The 14833-nt window shown below is 45.5% G+C and overlaps 1 protein-coding gene across 12 annotated transcripts in view; it reads left to right on the top strand.

Moving 5' to 3' along the window:
- The first annotated feature begins 1452 nt into the window (after positions 1 to 1452).
- The window catches only part of CDC42BPB (CDC42 binding protein kinase beta), a 94541-nt gene continuing 81160 nt past the window's right edge, over positions 1453 to 14833 (top strand). For all 12 annotated transcript variants that reach the window (XR_011048155.1, XM_068400262.1, XM_068400261.1 and 9 more), the window contains exon 1: positions 1453 to 1686. Coding sequence is in view for 11 of the 12 variants with exons in the window: in XM_068400262.1 (XP_068256363.1) it covers positions 1509 to 1686 (178 nt within the window). In the remaining variant the exon portion in view is untranslated. The remainder of the gene's footprint in view (positions 1687 to 14833) is intronic.

Below are 14833 nucleotides of genomic sequence, written 5' to 3'. Positions count from 1 at the left end.
ACAGCGCTCCATCTACTTGCCAGGGGAGACAAGCAAGGAAAAGGCATCCTTCCCAGTTCAGCTTTGCATCAGGACCTGACTGGCTGCATTCCTAGAGATGTAAACTCCCATCTCAAGCTACTCAGCATCTTGCCTTAAGGTACTGCAGCCTCCAGAGAGAACAGTTCTCAGAATAAGTTGTAATGCAAAAAGTAAGCACTGTAGAAAGTTTGAGTGTCTTACACTGAGCTCCCCTCTCCTTCAAGGGAGTGTGGACAGCAGCTGTTAACACACAGGGCTCTATTTGTCCAGGCTGGCCGCTGCTGCTTTGAAATAAAGCCCTATCACCAGGTAGGTTTCAAAAGGCGCAGAAAGCCACAACTTCCAGATGCTATGCCCTGCTGCAGGGCCTTGCCTGCCGTGTCAGTGCCATGCCTGTTCCCAGGGGCTCCACCGAGGCAAGGCCGGCTGCAGAGCAGGGAATCGTCGCCGAGGCAGGGGAAGTGAAGGCCCCGCTCCAGCCATGGCCAGAAGCCTTCCGAGCCCCACATCGGCCCTGGGCGGGCAGCGCCCTGCGAAGGCCTGTGGGGATGGCGGCCTCCGGGGTCACCCGCGTCCTTCGAGGGAAGCCATGGTGCGGGCCGGGGCGGCTCGGGGCTGGCTGCCCGGCCTCCAGAGCACCGCGGGCCCTGCCTGACCGCTGCGGAGGGGACTTCGCCCCTGAAGCCCTGCTGGGATGGCGCAGACTGGGACATACACACAGACACACAGACACAGACACAGACACACAGACACAGACACACACACAGACACAGACACACACACAGACACACACAGACACACACACAGACACACACACACACACACACACAGACACACACAGACACACACACAGACACACAGACACACAGACACACACACACAGACACACACACACACACACAGACACGCACACGCAGGCTGCGCCCTGCCGCTGGGAGGCGAAAGTGCGGACGGGAACAGGCAGGCGGCGCCGCCTCCCGCCCCTCACGGCCCCCGCGGCGAATCTGCCGCGGCGCTGCGAGGCGCCCCCCTCCCCCCCCGCTACGGCGCGGCGCTCGCCCCAACCTTCTGGGCGGCTTCGCGCGGCCCTGCCCACGTCGGAGCGCGCGGACGCTGCGTGGTGGGCGTGGCCGGGTGCTGCCGGGGCTGCTCCGCGGGACGTGCCGGGCCGCGGTCGCCGGGGCCGCCTCTGCCGGGGGGAGGAGGCGCGGGAGCTGCCCTTCCCCGCCGCCGGGGAGAGGTCGGAGCAGGGCGGGGACGGGAGGTGGCCGGGTCCGGCCCATGGACCGTCCGGGCCTGAGGCGGAGCCCGTGGAAGGAGCCGCTCGGCCCCAGCGCGGCCGTGAGGGGCGGGAGGCGGCGCGGGGCGCGGGCGGTGCGGCGCGGCTGAGCGCGGCGCCCTGGGCCTTTGCGCGCCGCCGTTCGCCGGTTTGGCCGCCGCCCGAGCGGCCCGGCCCTGCCCTGCCCTGCGCCCGCCGCCGCGGCACCATGTCGGCCAAGGTGCGGCTGAAGCGGCTGGAGCAGCTGGTGCTGGAGGGGCCGCAGCGGCACGACAGCGTGCTGAGCGTGGAGACCCTGCTCGACCTCCTGGTCGGCGTCTACGCCGAGTGCAGCCGCGACTCGCCGCTCCGCCGCGACCGATACGTCTCCGACTTCCTCGAGTGGGGTGAGCCCGGGTGGGAGGACGGGGACGGGCCGCGGGGATGGGGGGGGGACGGGGCCCGGATAGCGGGGGGGCGTGTGAGGGATCTGCCCTGGTCCCCAGGCGAGGGGCGGCCGGGCTCGGCCCCGGGAGTGCGCTCCCCGCCGCCGCTCCCGTCTGCAGCCGGGCGGGGTGGGGTGAGGAGACACCGCCCCTGGATGCGGAGCCTCCCTGGGGAACACCCCCGTAGCCAGCCGGGCCTTGACCCCTGCGGGTCTCCTCCCAGCTCCGCTCGGTCCCGAGCGAACCGCTTGGCAGCCGGCAGCAGGAGCAGCACCCGAGTGTCCTTGGCCTGAAACCCTGCTCGGATTAACCCGAAATGTCAGGCTAATCCGGCGCTCCTCGGAGGGCTTCCTACCTGGGGGAGGGGAGGAGGGGGAGAGCAGCAGGCTCAGGCTTTGAAATACTGCTCTTGTGCCGGATTTGTTGCTGTTAGGGCGTGTGTGTCTTGAAGGAACAGCAGTTACCGCTCATCATGCAGCCTTTTTAATTTGGGCATGCCCCCGAAGGACAGAGCAATTCTAGGCAGCCTTTATAACAGCTTTGTTTAATGGTTTCCTACTGTTAAGCAGCCTGATAATGAGAAACCTCCCATAGTCCGGAGCGTGCTGACACAATAAATGTGGATCCTTGTGATAATGCTTAGGATAAAAGTTTTCTATCCAGTGTTGTTTAGTTAAGACTGTTGACTACAGGTACGTGGATAGTAGAGATCCTTCCCTGCTGCACACCTAAATGAATTTATGTTAAAATGGCTATGGTGGCTGACTGGTTTATTCAGCTGAGTAAGTTATGAATAATAATATATGACGAAGGTGACTTCATTTCTCCAAGAATTGTAGGGAAGGGAGGAGAGAGATATCATTGCTCACGAGTATATTGTCCCGTTTATCAGCTGTTCCATGCATGTACAGTTAATTAGGCTTTTAAAGAGCCCTCTTAAAAAAAAACCACAACAAAACAAAGGATTTCCTAGGGGAGAGGGAGGGGCCGATTTACTTCAGTGAATGCAAATGTGACTCTTTAGCACTATAGACCAGAGCACTGACATGTAGGGACAGCTGGTTGTCCTTAATTTCTGTGGGGACCACCACTCTTTGTCATACACTAACAAACTAAGAGGATTCACTTCCTGGACTCTTCTATTGACGTCAGTAATGTGATTGCCAACTGAATAATTAACCACTTTATCACATCTGCCCTGCAAGGCTGCAGCCTGGGGAACATTGATTATTTGTTTTGTGATGGGAGCTTTGTACGACTTCTGCAAAGTGCAATCTGGTTTTATATTCTTGTTTTCAAGCTGATGGCTTGAACGAGTGAGCATCTACAAACTGTTAAATGTGACAGATCAGATGACGACGGTACTTTGAGCACTGAAGTTGAGGAAAGGATTTGGGGCAGGCCAAAGAACGATATGCTTTTTCTATAGCACTGCTGGTGGTTGTGTCTTACTGATTGATCCCTGCGTTGTCATTTTCTGTGTGATGGAGAGGCCGATTATCCAATTGTTTATAAAATCGCTTCTTTTAATTCTATTTAGTGTGTTCACTGAATGTGAAAAGGTTACTGACTTGATGAAAACTATAGCTTGCAATAAAAACAGTGTGTAGTTCTCACTGCAGCGTGGGATTACCCTAGTACAACAAAGTGCCTATTCAATAAATAATTGAAATGTATGTGAGCTACCATCTGGTGCTGCAGAGCAGGGATAAAAGTTTATAATCCAGGCTCTTGATGGTAAGGGGATGGGCCTAAATCTGGACTGCTGTATATTTGTGTTCCATGAACAAGGAATACCCTTAAAACCAATTCCAGTTGATACTGTGTGTTCCTCCCTTTCCTTCAAGCTGTTAAAAACAAATAAATGCCAACAACGAGTCACCTTTTATCTGTGTCCTAATGCCCTCACAGTATGTTTCCACTCACAAGGAACTTGTTTCTGCCTCCAGCTAATAAGGAAAATATCATGCCAAACACGCTAATCTTCCTCATGTCATGATGTGCAGTCTTAATTACAGCCTGATTCTCTGTTAGAAGATACTCTGGATTGGTGTGCACAAGTTTTGTATGCTGTTATGTGTGTCTAGAAGCATGAGAGTGTAGTTAAATATTTGGGATATACTTTGAAGGTCAGTGTTTCTTTATCAACTGGAGACAGAAGGAATTTCCTTTTGACAAAATGGAGACTTATCACTGACAATGGAAATAAGCTGCATAGGTATTAAGGGTAAATTAAGCCAAGCTATGTAACGCGCGTTTCTTTACTGTTTTGGATTTAAAACTGGGTGTGAGGTATCACACATGTAAAATTCCCTTAAAATGATTCAGCGTGGCTAATGGACTTGCTTGCGTTCTTAATTGCCAAGAGAAAATACAGTTCAGGCGTGGTAGTTGAGGCAGAGTTTTTTCCTGGCTGTGGCGTGCAGAGGAGATACCGTGTTGTGTGGTGTAGCGGCTGGATGTGGATATCTCTGCTCTCTGACAGCAGCATGATGCTGCTTGTATTCTGGAGCTGGTGATTGTGGAAGAAGGGAAGTGGGAAGTCGAGAAAATTAAGTCCCACGTTTATCCTTTGAGGCTTAGGCCACCTTCTCCCTATTCAACATCTGTAGAAGCCTTGCATCTCACCTGCAGAGGCTGGTGAGCCCCAAATGGTGGATCTCATTGTTTCTGTCCTATAAATCCCGATGCTGCTTCCTCGCAGTCCTGCCACAGACTTATTTCTTCAAAATCTTCTTCCTATTTGCTAACCATAGAAGAGCGTAGGGTGTGGCCATTTGCCTTGAGGCAGCTTGTGGCTTCCATCGCTTTAGAAATGTTGTAAGAATCTTCCATTTTAACCTTGGCAATTGTAGCTTTCCCATGGTGAATGGAGCGTTCGAACAGACTATATATTTTCCCTATAGTGGAAGTATAATACATGTATCTTTATGTCGTGTCGTTGGAGAAGAGCTAGCTGAGCTGCAAGTGAGGAATTCAAAAGTTCTTTTCTTCTAGCTATTCTTATTTATAACTCCTGTTGAATAAGGTCTCTCCCAGCTGGTTATCACTGCATTGTTTATGTAATAGATACTGAAATAATGCTCAGTATTCTTAGTGGGAATTGAGTCCAAGTCTGTTAGATAGCAGACCCACGTCTACGTGTTCAGAAAGAATTTCCCAAAGCTGTGCTTAGTGTCTTTTAAACTGTAGCTACATCTGCTGCTCCTAGAGTGAGAAATAGTGAGGAGTCCTGTTTATTCTAGTTATATTTGCTCATTCCTCTCTGAGAGTCATCAGTAAAATGGGGCTGCTACAACCCTCATGCCTCTGAGGCCCAATTGCTTGACCATCTCTGCTCGTCTTTTCAGTTGTCAGGAAAGCAGCTTGGCCTGATCTGGGGAGATCGTGGAACTGGACAGTCCTGGGTCCTAGAAAGCCTGGAAAGCAGTCTGCATGGCCCTCTGGAGATACTTCCCTTGGTAAAGCTGACCTAGGCCACTAGTGAAGGCTACCTAAAGCTATCAGCGAGCACAGGGGAGGCTGCGTGGCCTTTGGACTTATCCGATGGATTATGGTGCAGTACTTAGGTGCTGTGGGGTGGTATTGTCTGTGCACTGCCGAGGGCCCTCCTAAGAGACTCTTCCTGCAAAAAACGTGTGCTGTCCCTTGTTTCATGTGACGAGGAGTACAGGAGTGCTGGAGCAGCATGGCTGCAGCTCAGATGTCCGTGCATCACCTGTCCTTTGGCTTACAGGTACAGCATGTTCCTCCCTATGGAGTGCCTTGTTCTGTCACGCTGAGGGATCTGAATCTTTCATAATCCTGTGCTAGAATGGCTGCTTGCAGGGCACCTTGCTGGCTGGCATCACATTTGTGCTCATCTGACATCACCTCGTTTTTTAGGAATTACCTTAGTTGGCTGTGGCTGATGCTTACTGACCCTTACTTCCAGTCATCAGGGACTGGCGCAACTGGCTGCTCCATTTTTGAACAGCTACTTGACGCAGTTTGCAGCCAGTAGGCAAGCATGTTCAGAGAAGAGTCTGTCAGGAATGGGCCTTATTTGTATTCAAAATGCTCTTGGTGCTGCATAGACTCTCTTTCTCCAGCCTTTGTTTCCTCTGACCCTGTTTTGTACTGCTGGCATGCTACAGAGGGCAAGATGGCACATGTCCCCACATAGTTTATTCAGTGTTGTCTCACTCCTGGACTGTGTACTGGCTCATCCTCTCTGTGAGAACACCTCAAAACCAATGTCAGAGTAGCTTAGACTGATCTGAAATGTGGGGTTTTTTTTCCTTGAAGCAGGTGCACAGGATACTTCTGTGGACTATTTCTGCTGATGTATTGTGAGCCATCTGTTTGAATGCTGACTTATCTTCTAGTTCTTGGTTTGTGCAAGGTCTGCTAACCAGCTAGACTGGTGTTCTGCTTTTGGATGGTGGTGGTGGGGGTTTTTTGTTTGGGTGTTTGTTTTTAATTTTCCTGAGAGGAACTTACTTTAAGGGGTCTGAAGCTGTGGGGAAAAGAAAGAAGATTGCAGATTATTAGCACAAGTAGACTGGCTGGGCACCTGCTGCCAAGCTCTTGAAGACAGTTTGGCATAATATAGCAGTGGATGCTGGTGTAGTAACAGCAATATATTCCCAATCTGGGCTAGAGAGGGGAAAAATGTGCATGCAGAGTGCTCGAAGCAACCTCTCTAGCCTAGCCCTGAGCTGCCACTTTTGGGTGTATATCTGTTACACTTGAGACTGGACCATAGATGGAAAAATCATGCATGGAAGGTTCACCGGAAAGGTTGCTGTCGTGCTGCTGCTGGTGCAGTGATTCACAGCTTTGGGCTGCTGTCAGGACTGGTGCTTCAAGTTTGGATCTTGCTGTTGGCGTGGCTCTGTGGACTTTGCAAGTCTACTCCCAGACCCACTTTCTCCTCCTTCCAGTTCTGCTTAAAGAGGCACCTTAACCTTTCAAATAAAAAAATATCTAATGAGGGAAGGGAGAACCTTGCAGGATGGCCTTTCCGTCAGAAGAGTGTAGAGCCTGTTCTCTCAGCCTGAAGGCAGTTGTATTCAGAAGTGTAGATGTGGACCTGAGAAAAGGTCTTCCTGGCCTGCATTAGAGCGTCTTCAAAACTAGTTGCAGGGTGGACCTAGTCCTCTGACTGCCACAGGCACTGATGTACTAGAAAGGTGGTGTGCTAGGTAAGGGTGGGGGCACGATGTGCGGCTGAGTGTACTGCTAGTATAGGAGGCAGAAACTATCATTAAGTATTTTTGAAATGACTTAGAGTTGTCAGGCTTTGAGGGTTGCTTATGAGGAACTTTTCTTTGGTTACACCAGGACAAACTGTCACTTGATAATATGTCGTTGTCTCTTGACTTGGGCTTAAATTCTTCTCTTCTTTCCCTTTAGCACTCCTCCCCATTCCCTTGCTTGCAGAATTACACATAAAAAGCCAGGAAGGGACCTCAGGCTCCACTAGCTTGTATAATGTCCTTCTCTGTGCAGGCAAAAGCTGGGCAGTGAGCAATAAGCCTGTTGGGCACATGTGCGAAGTGAGTGTGGTTGGATAATGAAGACAACTGATGAACGAGAAAACTGAATTCCATATTCTGACCTAAGTTCCTCTGTTTCTGTCCTCTATCCACCAAAGCCTGTTATGGTCCCTTACACCAGAGCTAGCAGCAGGAGAGTGTGGATGAGGGCCCACTGGGACAGGCTGAAGCTACAGGTGCCTTGCGGAGGTTCTGGAAAGGCCAGTGGTGGTGGTGGCAGCGGCCACGGTTTCCCTGTGCATAGTGCAGTGTGGATGCAGCTGGAACCCTTCCCTGCTCCCTGAAGGCTTTCCTGTGGTGGGAGATGGGGCATCGTAGCTTGAGTCTTTGCTAATGAAGTCTTTGATGGTCGTCTGGCAGAATAACGTGAGCATGGCCGCCGAATCCCAGTTTCCTGCATTGCCTACTTGGAGTAAACCGCTTTTGTTCTTTTGAAAAATTAGGATTAATTCATGTTGAAGTAGCCCAAACTGCCATGTTAGCTTTGATAGCATTGTAGTCAGGGCTAGTGATCTGAAGGCATGAGGTTCAAAGCCTGCTGCTGTATTTATGTATGATGGACCCTTTACAGTACATCTGTTCTAATCTGTTATTTTTAGAATGAAGCAATATCTTTTAATGACTTTTTCTGTAAAACTTTATGCTGTGAAACACTGGCACTGAATGCCGCAGTCATGCTTTAACAGTGGGAAAGTAATGTGGTCTGGAGGATGAGATACGTTGGCATGTGCTGTTCAAATGGCAGATGTCCTGGGTGAAGCTTCTCTTGCGTCCTGTAGAAGGAAGTCGGTATCGCTTTTCTCCTGTGGATAAAGTTGCTGATAAATAACAACAGTCTTTAGTGAGGGCTTGAGGAATTCTGTGGTATTTTAAAGGCTGTGTTCTATGTTCTGTATTTTAATTTTGTTTATATATGAAATCTCAGAAAGGGGTAAATAAGTCGTTGATAAATTTGTCTTCATATAGAAAAAAATGTGTGCAGCTAGTAGTTTCTCACTCATGGTACCTGATAAGGTATAGAATGCAGAAATAAGGTTTCATAAGCATCCATAAATCTAACATTTTTTCTGAGTTGTTTCGCTTAGAAATCTAAGTTATTTTCATATTGCTTTTTCATAGGTGATATTAAGGTATAATATTTTGCAAAAAATCCCCCTTTATTTGCGTCCTTCAAACTTCCGTAGTTGGCACAGTTACGCATTATCAGTGGAAATGGCTTGGATGTTGGTTTATTCAGCAGATTCAGTGCAATGAACTTTTTTATCAAATAAAGTTTAACTAACCTTTTTTTTTGGCAAATAATTCACATGTGAGAGTGAGTCAGTTTCTTCTACACCTACTAGAAACAAATGATTTTAACTGTGTGAGTCAGAACTGGAGAGACTTGTTTCATTAGCTTTTTTTAGCAAGTTGTTTTTACTTTACGGTTATATACTAATGTTTTGGGTTTTTGTAGCTGAGATTAATTGGGAATGTGAAATTACTACAGATTCTTCAAATTTATGAAACTTACATTTTATCCTTTGCTTGTAATTTGAGGCAATTCATGCAAGCTGGTTTTAGATGGGTATTACAAAAAGGAAGAATTTTAATACTTACCTAAACAATTGCAAATTTATCTGAGCCATTAACAGAATATAGTGCCTAGGATTAGGAAAAATTTTATGGGTTCATCTTTTTCATTACCCATGTCTGGAAAGATGAATAGGATGATGGACCACAAGCAAATCTGTTTACAAAAATAGAAGGGACTTGTTAAAGGTTTTTACTGTATTTTTGCCTTTGATAATGGTTTAAACAGAGTTGAGATTCATTTTCTAAGTCTTCCATAAGGTACACTTGGGAATTCCAATATATTCTTGATGTAGTTACCAAAGAGCTTGTATCACGCTCACTAATATATCCCACTGAAGCTCTAGTGTATATATATATTTTTTTTTTAAGAGAAGAGATTTAATTTTAAAAAGCTTTTCCAGGTCTAAGAATTTCTAAGTACATTTGGTCTGTGGTTCAATGTGATCTGTTCATTTTAGCTGTCTCTTAATACTAAAATATTCCACTCTATTTTCTCATCAGCGTATGCAGATTGCCAGAATGCAGGCTCTCATTTATAAAGATCTTTGTTCACTATAATGAATGTAGCTTTCTTCAGTAGGAAACTACACACTGTTTTCTTAAGCCCTGATTTTGCATAGACCTCAGTAATCATGTCTGTAGATATACTTAGAGTGCATTCACATTAAGTGTGTGCATCCATCATTGCCAGCTGAGGCCTTAGGCAGCCTGGAGTGCCTGAGATCTTAACTTCTGTCATTCATGTCGTCAGGGTCTTAACGCTGAAACCTGTTATTACTTAACCATGGCCTAAAAGCTTCAGATGTGACTGGTACCTCTGGATGCCCAACCTGAGACCTCTGTAAAGGAGTCTGAGCTTTGGGAAATGGTGGGGATGTCTTCACCAAGTATTGAATCATTGAAAATGTTTATTAATCAGGTGTGCATTAATGAAGGTTGAGGTATAGCTCTTAATTTGCTTAAGTGCCGTGCCACTGAGGGCTGAGTATGTATAGCTACCTCTCCCAAAAAGGCCAAGAAGAGATAAGATCAGAAGCAGCATCAATTCCAGATATATTCCAAATTCTTTTCACTGTTTATAATTGTTCTCCAACATAAACATGGATAATTGCTTTGTGAAGTCCTACTTGAAAAGTGTTTTTGTCAGTTTAGCGAGACATGCATGTTCAGGGTTTTAGAAAAGTCTATACAAAATTCTATCTGGACTTTTAATTCAGCTTAAACTTGGGTTATATTCTAATTTTCATCAAAAAATGCAGTGAAATATGAAGTAATAAGTAAGATGAAACCAGTTTTAAACTCATTTAAGTAGATATGTGAAGTCAATCTTAAATGAGTGTTGCAGCTATTCCGGCAATATTGTACTTTTACTTGTGACTGTGTAGTTCGTGGGATGTGGATTCACTTTTTTTATAGATGGTGTAACTTTACCCAAAATATAGCAACCACTATAGAAGTATGGGAGTTTTTAGTATATTATGATTTCCCTGCTAGTAGTGGTCCCTTAGCCTAAGAACTAAACTGTTTGCCTTCCCTGGATAGATGAGACTTAAGGAAAAGCTTTGGGTCGCCAGAAATTCTCCAAAGGTACGTAAAAATAGATCATGCTCTAAATTGGTTTAAACCCTGTAGTACTGTAAAAAAGACAACAAATGCCCTCTCCCAGCAACGAACCCCTTTTTTAAGTTGAAGGCGTTAAAAACTTGAATTCCTTTTAGAGTTGTGCTAAGTGAAGTGTGGGACACAGAAAATCTCTGTCCTCAGCTGAGGAAGGACAAGATTTCTAGTAATTGCATGGTAATACTTCTGGGGCATCTGAAACCTTTTTCCCATTCTTGAGAAATTCCTCTGTGCCTGGTCCCCCCCTCTTCCAGAGAGCCACGTATGCCTTGGGGGTGGATGGGGATCTCTTCCATTGCCTTGCACGCCTTTGGATTTCTGCTGTTGTTACAGCGTGACTTCTGTGATCTTCATTTTGCACATCCTTCCTCAAAAGTTGGCCTCTTCACGGAGCTTTTCTGTGTGGTGCTGGCTTTATTGCTGCCAGTGTGACCTGGATTATCAATACTGAAAGCTGGAGTATTCCAAATGTCTTTTATTTTACTGTAATTAAGGCAGAGTAGAAACAGCAGGAGGGTGACTTTAGGCACGAATATCCTATTATCACTTGGAAATGTGTTCCTAAAGGTTTGGTTTTTAAGATGCATGTTTAGTCTTTAAATGTAGCTCTTTTTCTGATAGGATTAGTTAGGTTGTCGTGTGTCGTTGTTCCCTCCACCCCTATTTCTGTGTATGATGGCTACGTGGCTGTGGTCTCCTTGTCTCGTTAGTGCTGAGAGATGGGCGCCAAGCGTGCATGCTCTGCAGGCTTTGTTCTGCAGGCTTCTGACTATTCTTGGGCTGTGGATCTGAAGAAAAGTGGCAAATATATTTTTTTCTATGGCTAGGTATACTTGAGTAAGAAGTTTGTGTTGAAAACTTTAAATTAAGGAATTAGGTTTCTGTTATCTAGTCTGTGATCATTTGCACTGCGCCTGAGCGAAATGGGAATGTAATATCTGTCCACGTTTTCTTTCTTTTCAGTTTGTATGTTCTTTAAGGGAAGGTGGGGATCTCACTGCATTCTCGCTATCAGTGGTTCCTTTTAGGATGGCTTTCTTGCCCTGCAACCTCTAAAGTTACTCACCTAAAAAAAAGGAAATTATATTTTTGTGATTCAGAACCTCACACTATCTGACTTATTACAGGAGGCTGGGAGAAGAAAATTTTTATATGTACAAATGGCTAAAAGTAATCTAAAGGTCCTAATGGAATAACTGGTAGCTAATAGTGGCTACATGTTTGGTTATAAATGCGGAGTGAAGGCTGGAGTCTGTGGTATTTAATCTTTTTGCCTTTTATGGGTAATATGGTATTTTTGCTAAACTCACACCACTTCATCTTTCAGAGCAGACTTTCTGAGAAGTTGCAGATGAGTTAGCATGTTGTGTCACGGGGAAGAAGCACAAACATTTTCCTTCCAGACCAGCTTTAACTAGTTGTATCCAAATGCCTTAGTCATGTGGAGTGGTACTGCTGCGTGGAGGAATCGAGTTGGAGTGTGTTAACTGACTCTGTTATGTAACTGAAGGTTTCCATTACCAGTAAGTTCAGCCTTTGGTTTCCTGGACAGTTAATATTTAAGTTGGGAATAATGACAATATCAAACAGCTGTTTTGAAACTGTGGTCTGTTGGCCTGGTACTCCAGGTAACATAATACAGGACAATGTACAGTGGGGATACCTAACTGGAGGCTGTATCAGGCCCACAGCCTGTCTTTATCTTACCCTTAGAAGTATTTACTGGTTGTTAGGGCAACTGAACTGTGGTTATCGCTCTGTGTATGTTATTGTGGGCCAGCAGGATTTACTGGGTTGGGTGTAGTGCTGTACCAACAGGGCTACACTGGGCAGGCTTGACCCAGGCAGATCAACATCCATGGCTGTACATCCAGCAGACTGATGTGAATTGTAAAGACAAAAAGATCTGACACTTTGAGAAGGAGGGAAGGGAGGGATTTTTAATTTTAAAAATATGTCAGTGATGGAGAAGCTTTTACTACTCTTAGGAAAGGGCTTTGCAGTAATTATCCTCAACGTTAAAGGTGCGCATGCATTTGAGTGGCTCAGACCAGGAGCAGAAGTGCCCTGGTTGATTTTGACAGAATCGGAGCTATAAACTTCCTGTTCTTGTGGGTAGTATTAAACATTGTAAAGGTTTTGTTTAATGTTTCAGGTGCTTTTTAAGGGTGGGGATAGCAGAGATTACATTCTATAATTTACCTTTTGCATACCAGCATTATATTTCTTTCACACTGTAAAACCTCACAAAGTTCAGCATGACAAGTGTGAAGTCTTGCACTACGGAGCTGTAAAAGTTGGGGAGTGACCAACTAGAAAGCAGCCTTGCAGAAAAAGATTTGGGGATCCTGGTAAACAATTAGTTGAAAAAGTCAGTAGTGCATCATTGTAGAAAGGGAGGCTGCCTGTGTACTGGACTGCATCAGCAAGAGCGTAGCCATCAGGTTGAGGGAAGCGGTTATTCTGCTCTTTACAACACTTGTGAGGCCAACTGTGTCCAGTTCTGGGCTTCCCAGTACAGAAAAAACACTGGGAAACTGAAGCGAGTCCAGCAGAGAACCACTGATGTGGTTGGAGGCCTGAAGCACATGATGTACAAGAAAAGCCTGAGATACCTGGGTTTGGTGAGGAGAAGGGGAGTCTGATCATGATCCTCAACTGCCAGATATGTGGTTAGAGAAAACACGGAGGCCGACTCTTCTCGGGTGTACCACCAAGAAGGAGAGACGATGGACACAGGTTATGGCAAGGAGGATTCTGACTATGTGTAAGGGGAAAAAAATATTCCTCTGGAGGGTGGTCAGGCACTGGAAGAGGCACCCAGAGAGGCGATAGGCTCCCCCATCCTAGGAGATAAACCTCAGCTGGACAAGGCCTTGAGCGACCTGATTGAATTTTGTTATCTCAGCTTTGAGTAGGAGGTTGGACTATGATCTCCAGAGGTCCCTTCCAACCTAAAATTATTCTGTGGTTCAATATCATCTTGTTGGGTTTTTTTTCCCCTCTGTGTTAGCAAAATTATGTAACATAATGGCTACTTTAATAGAAAACGGTTGTTCTTCATACTTCTATTTCACATACTTCTTTTCATTCTGAGAATCTTCATGTTGTAGATAAAGTAGTTGACACGACTTGCGTAAAATTACTATTCATTTTTTTGCTAATCTTAGGTGTTCACCCTGATTGGTTGACATTTTACCATGTAGTCTGAATGTAAGTATTGACAAGCTTTTAACTAAATTTTAGGCTTGTAAATGATGGGAGACTAAATTTTGTTCATGTTGTTCTGCCATGTATTTAATAAAAGCACCAGTTTACTTGTTCCTAGAAGAGAATTGCGAGAACAGGTTTCAAGAACTTTGAACCTATGTTTTATGTCTAGTGCTTTTTCCCCAAGTGTGGTTTCCTTATGTCTAGTTGTTGAAGTATTTTAAAGCTTTGTTCCATGGTGCTGTCAGAAGAGCCTGCAATCCCTGCATGACTGCGAGCCTGAGTTATCCGTTATGAAAAATACAGGTTTAGCTGTTCTGCTACGTATGTTCTCATATCAAAAAGGGATTTCTATCTAGTAGGGTTCCTTATATCTGACATTGTAAGGAGTCTCACTGAGCAGTTGCTAACAACAGGGTGAAACAAATCTTCCTCATAGTTGTAAAGATCTAATGGGAGATACTAGCTGGTTTTTTGTTTCCTCTGTAAAATAAGAGCTTTCATGACTTACATGAAGTTGGACTTGCAACATGGTTTTAATGCTGGTGTTCTTTCTTGATGATAGTGCACTTAGCAAACGAAAATGATTTTGAAATACTGAATTTGTTGTGCATGTTGATGTATGGAAAATAGCATGGGAAGTGCTACCAATGATGAGGATAACAATGTACAAACTGGACAAAAAACAAGAATTGAATCCTGTATTTATTAATAGGGTATCCTAAGTGACACTTGACTTTCCATACAATTAATTTATATCTGTGCTTTTGAGTACGTTGCTTGCAGCAAAATCCTGGGAAAATAATAAAATTTTCCAAAATTCTCACGATTCCTAAATGCCTGAAAGTCTGGTAGACATCCTTGCCAGAGAACATCCACTGTCAGCTATGTCATGAAGGCATTCACTGACAGTACTGTATAATGCAATGGTCCGTTACCCATCTGGGGCAAGGACTGTGTATATGAGCGATTTATAAAGTGTGTTAATTTTTCAGACGAAACTTTGTTCAAAGGGTTGGATAGTTGTTTCAGCTGCTGTGGTTGTGAGCCCTCAGCTGTGTTTGTGATTGGTGTATGGAAGTTGTTTACACTGTGTTCCAGTTGCAGTGTATTGCTTCCCTCTTGGGAGGTACCTCCACACTGTGCGGATGCCTTGGGGGAGA

This window comes from Nyctibius grandis, chromosome 4, assembly GCF_013368605.1.
Source record: "Nyctibius grandis isolate bNycGra1 chromosome 4, bNycGra1.pri, whole genome shotgun sequence".
Lineage (NCBI taxonomy): Eukaryota > Metazoa > Chordata > Aves > Nyctibiiformes > Nyctibiidae > Nyctibius > Nyctibius grandis.
Note: the sequence above shows the minus strand (reverse complement) of the source record. Positions and strands in the feature narration are given on the sequence as shown.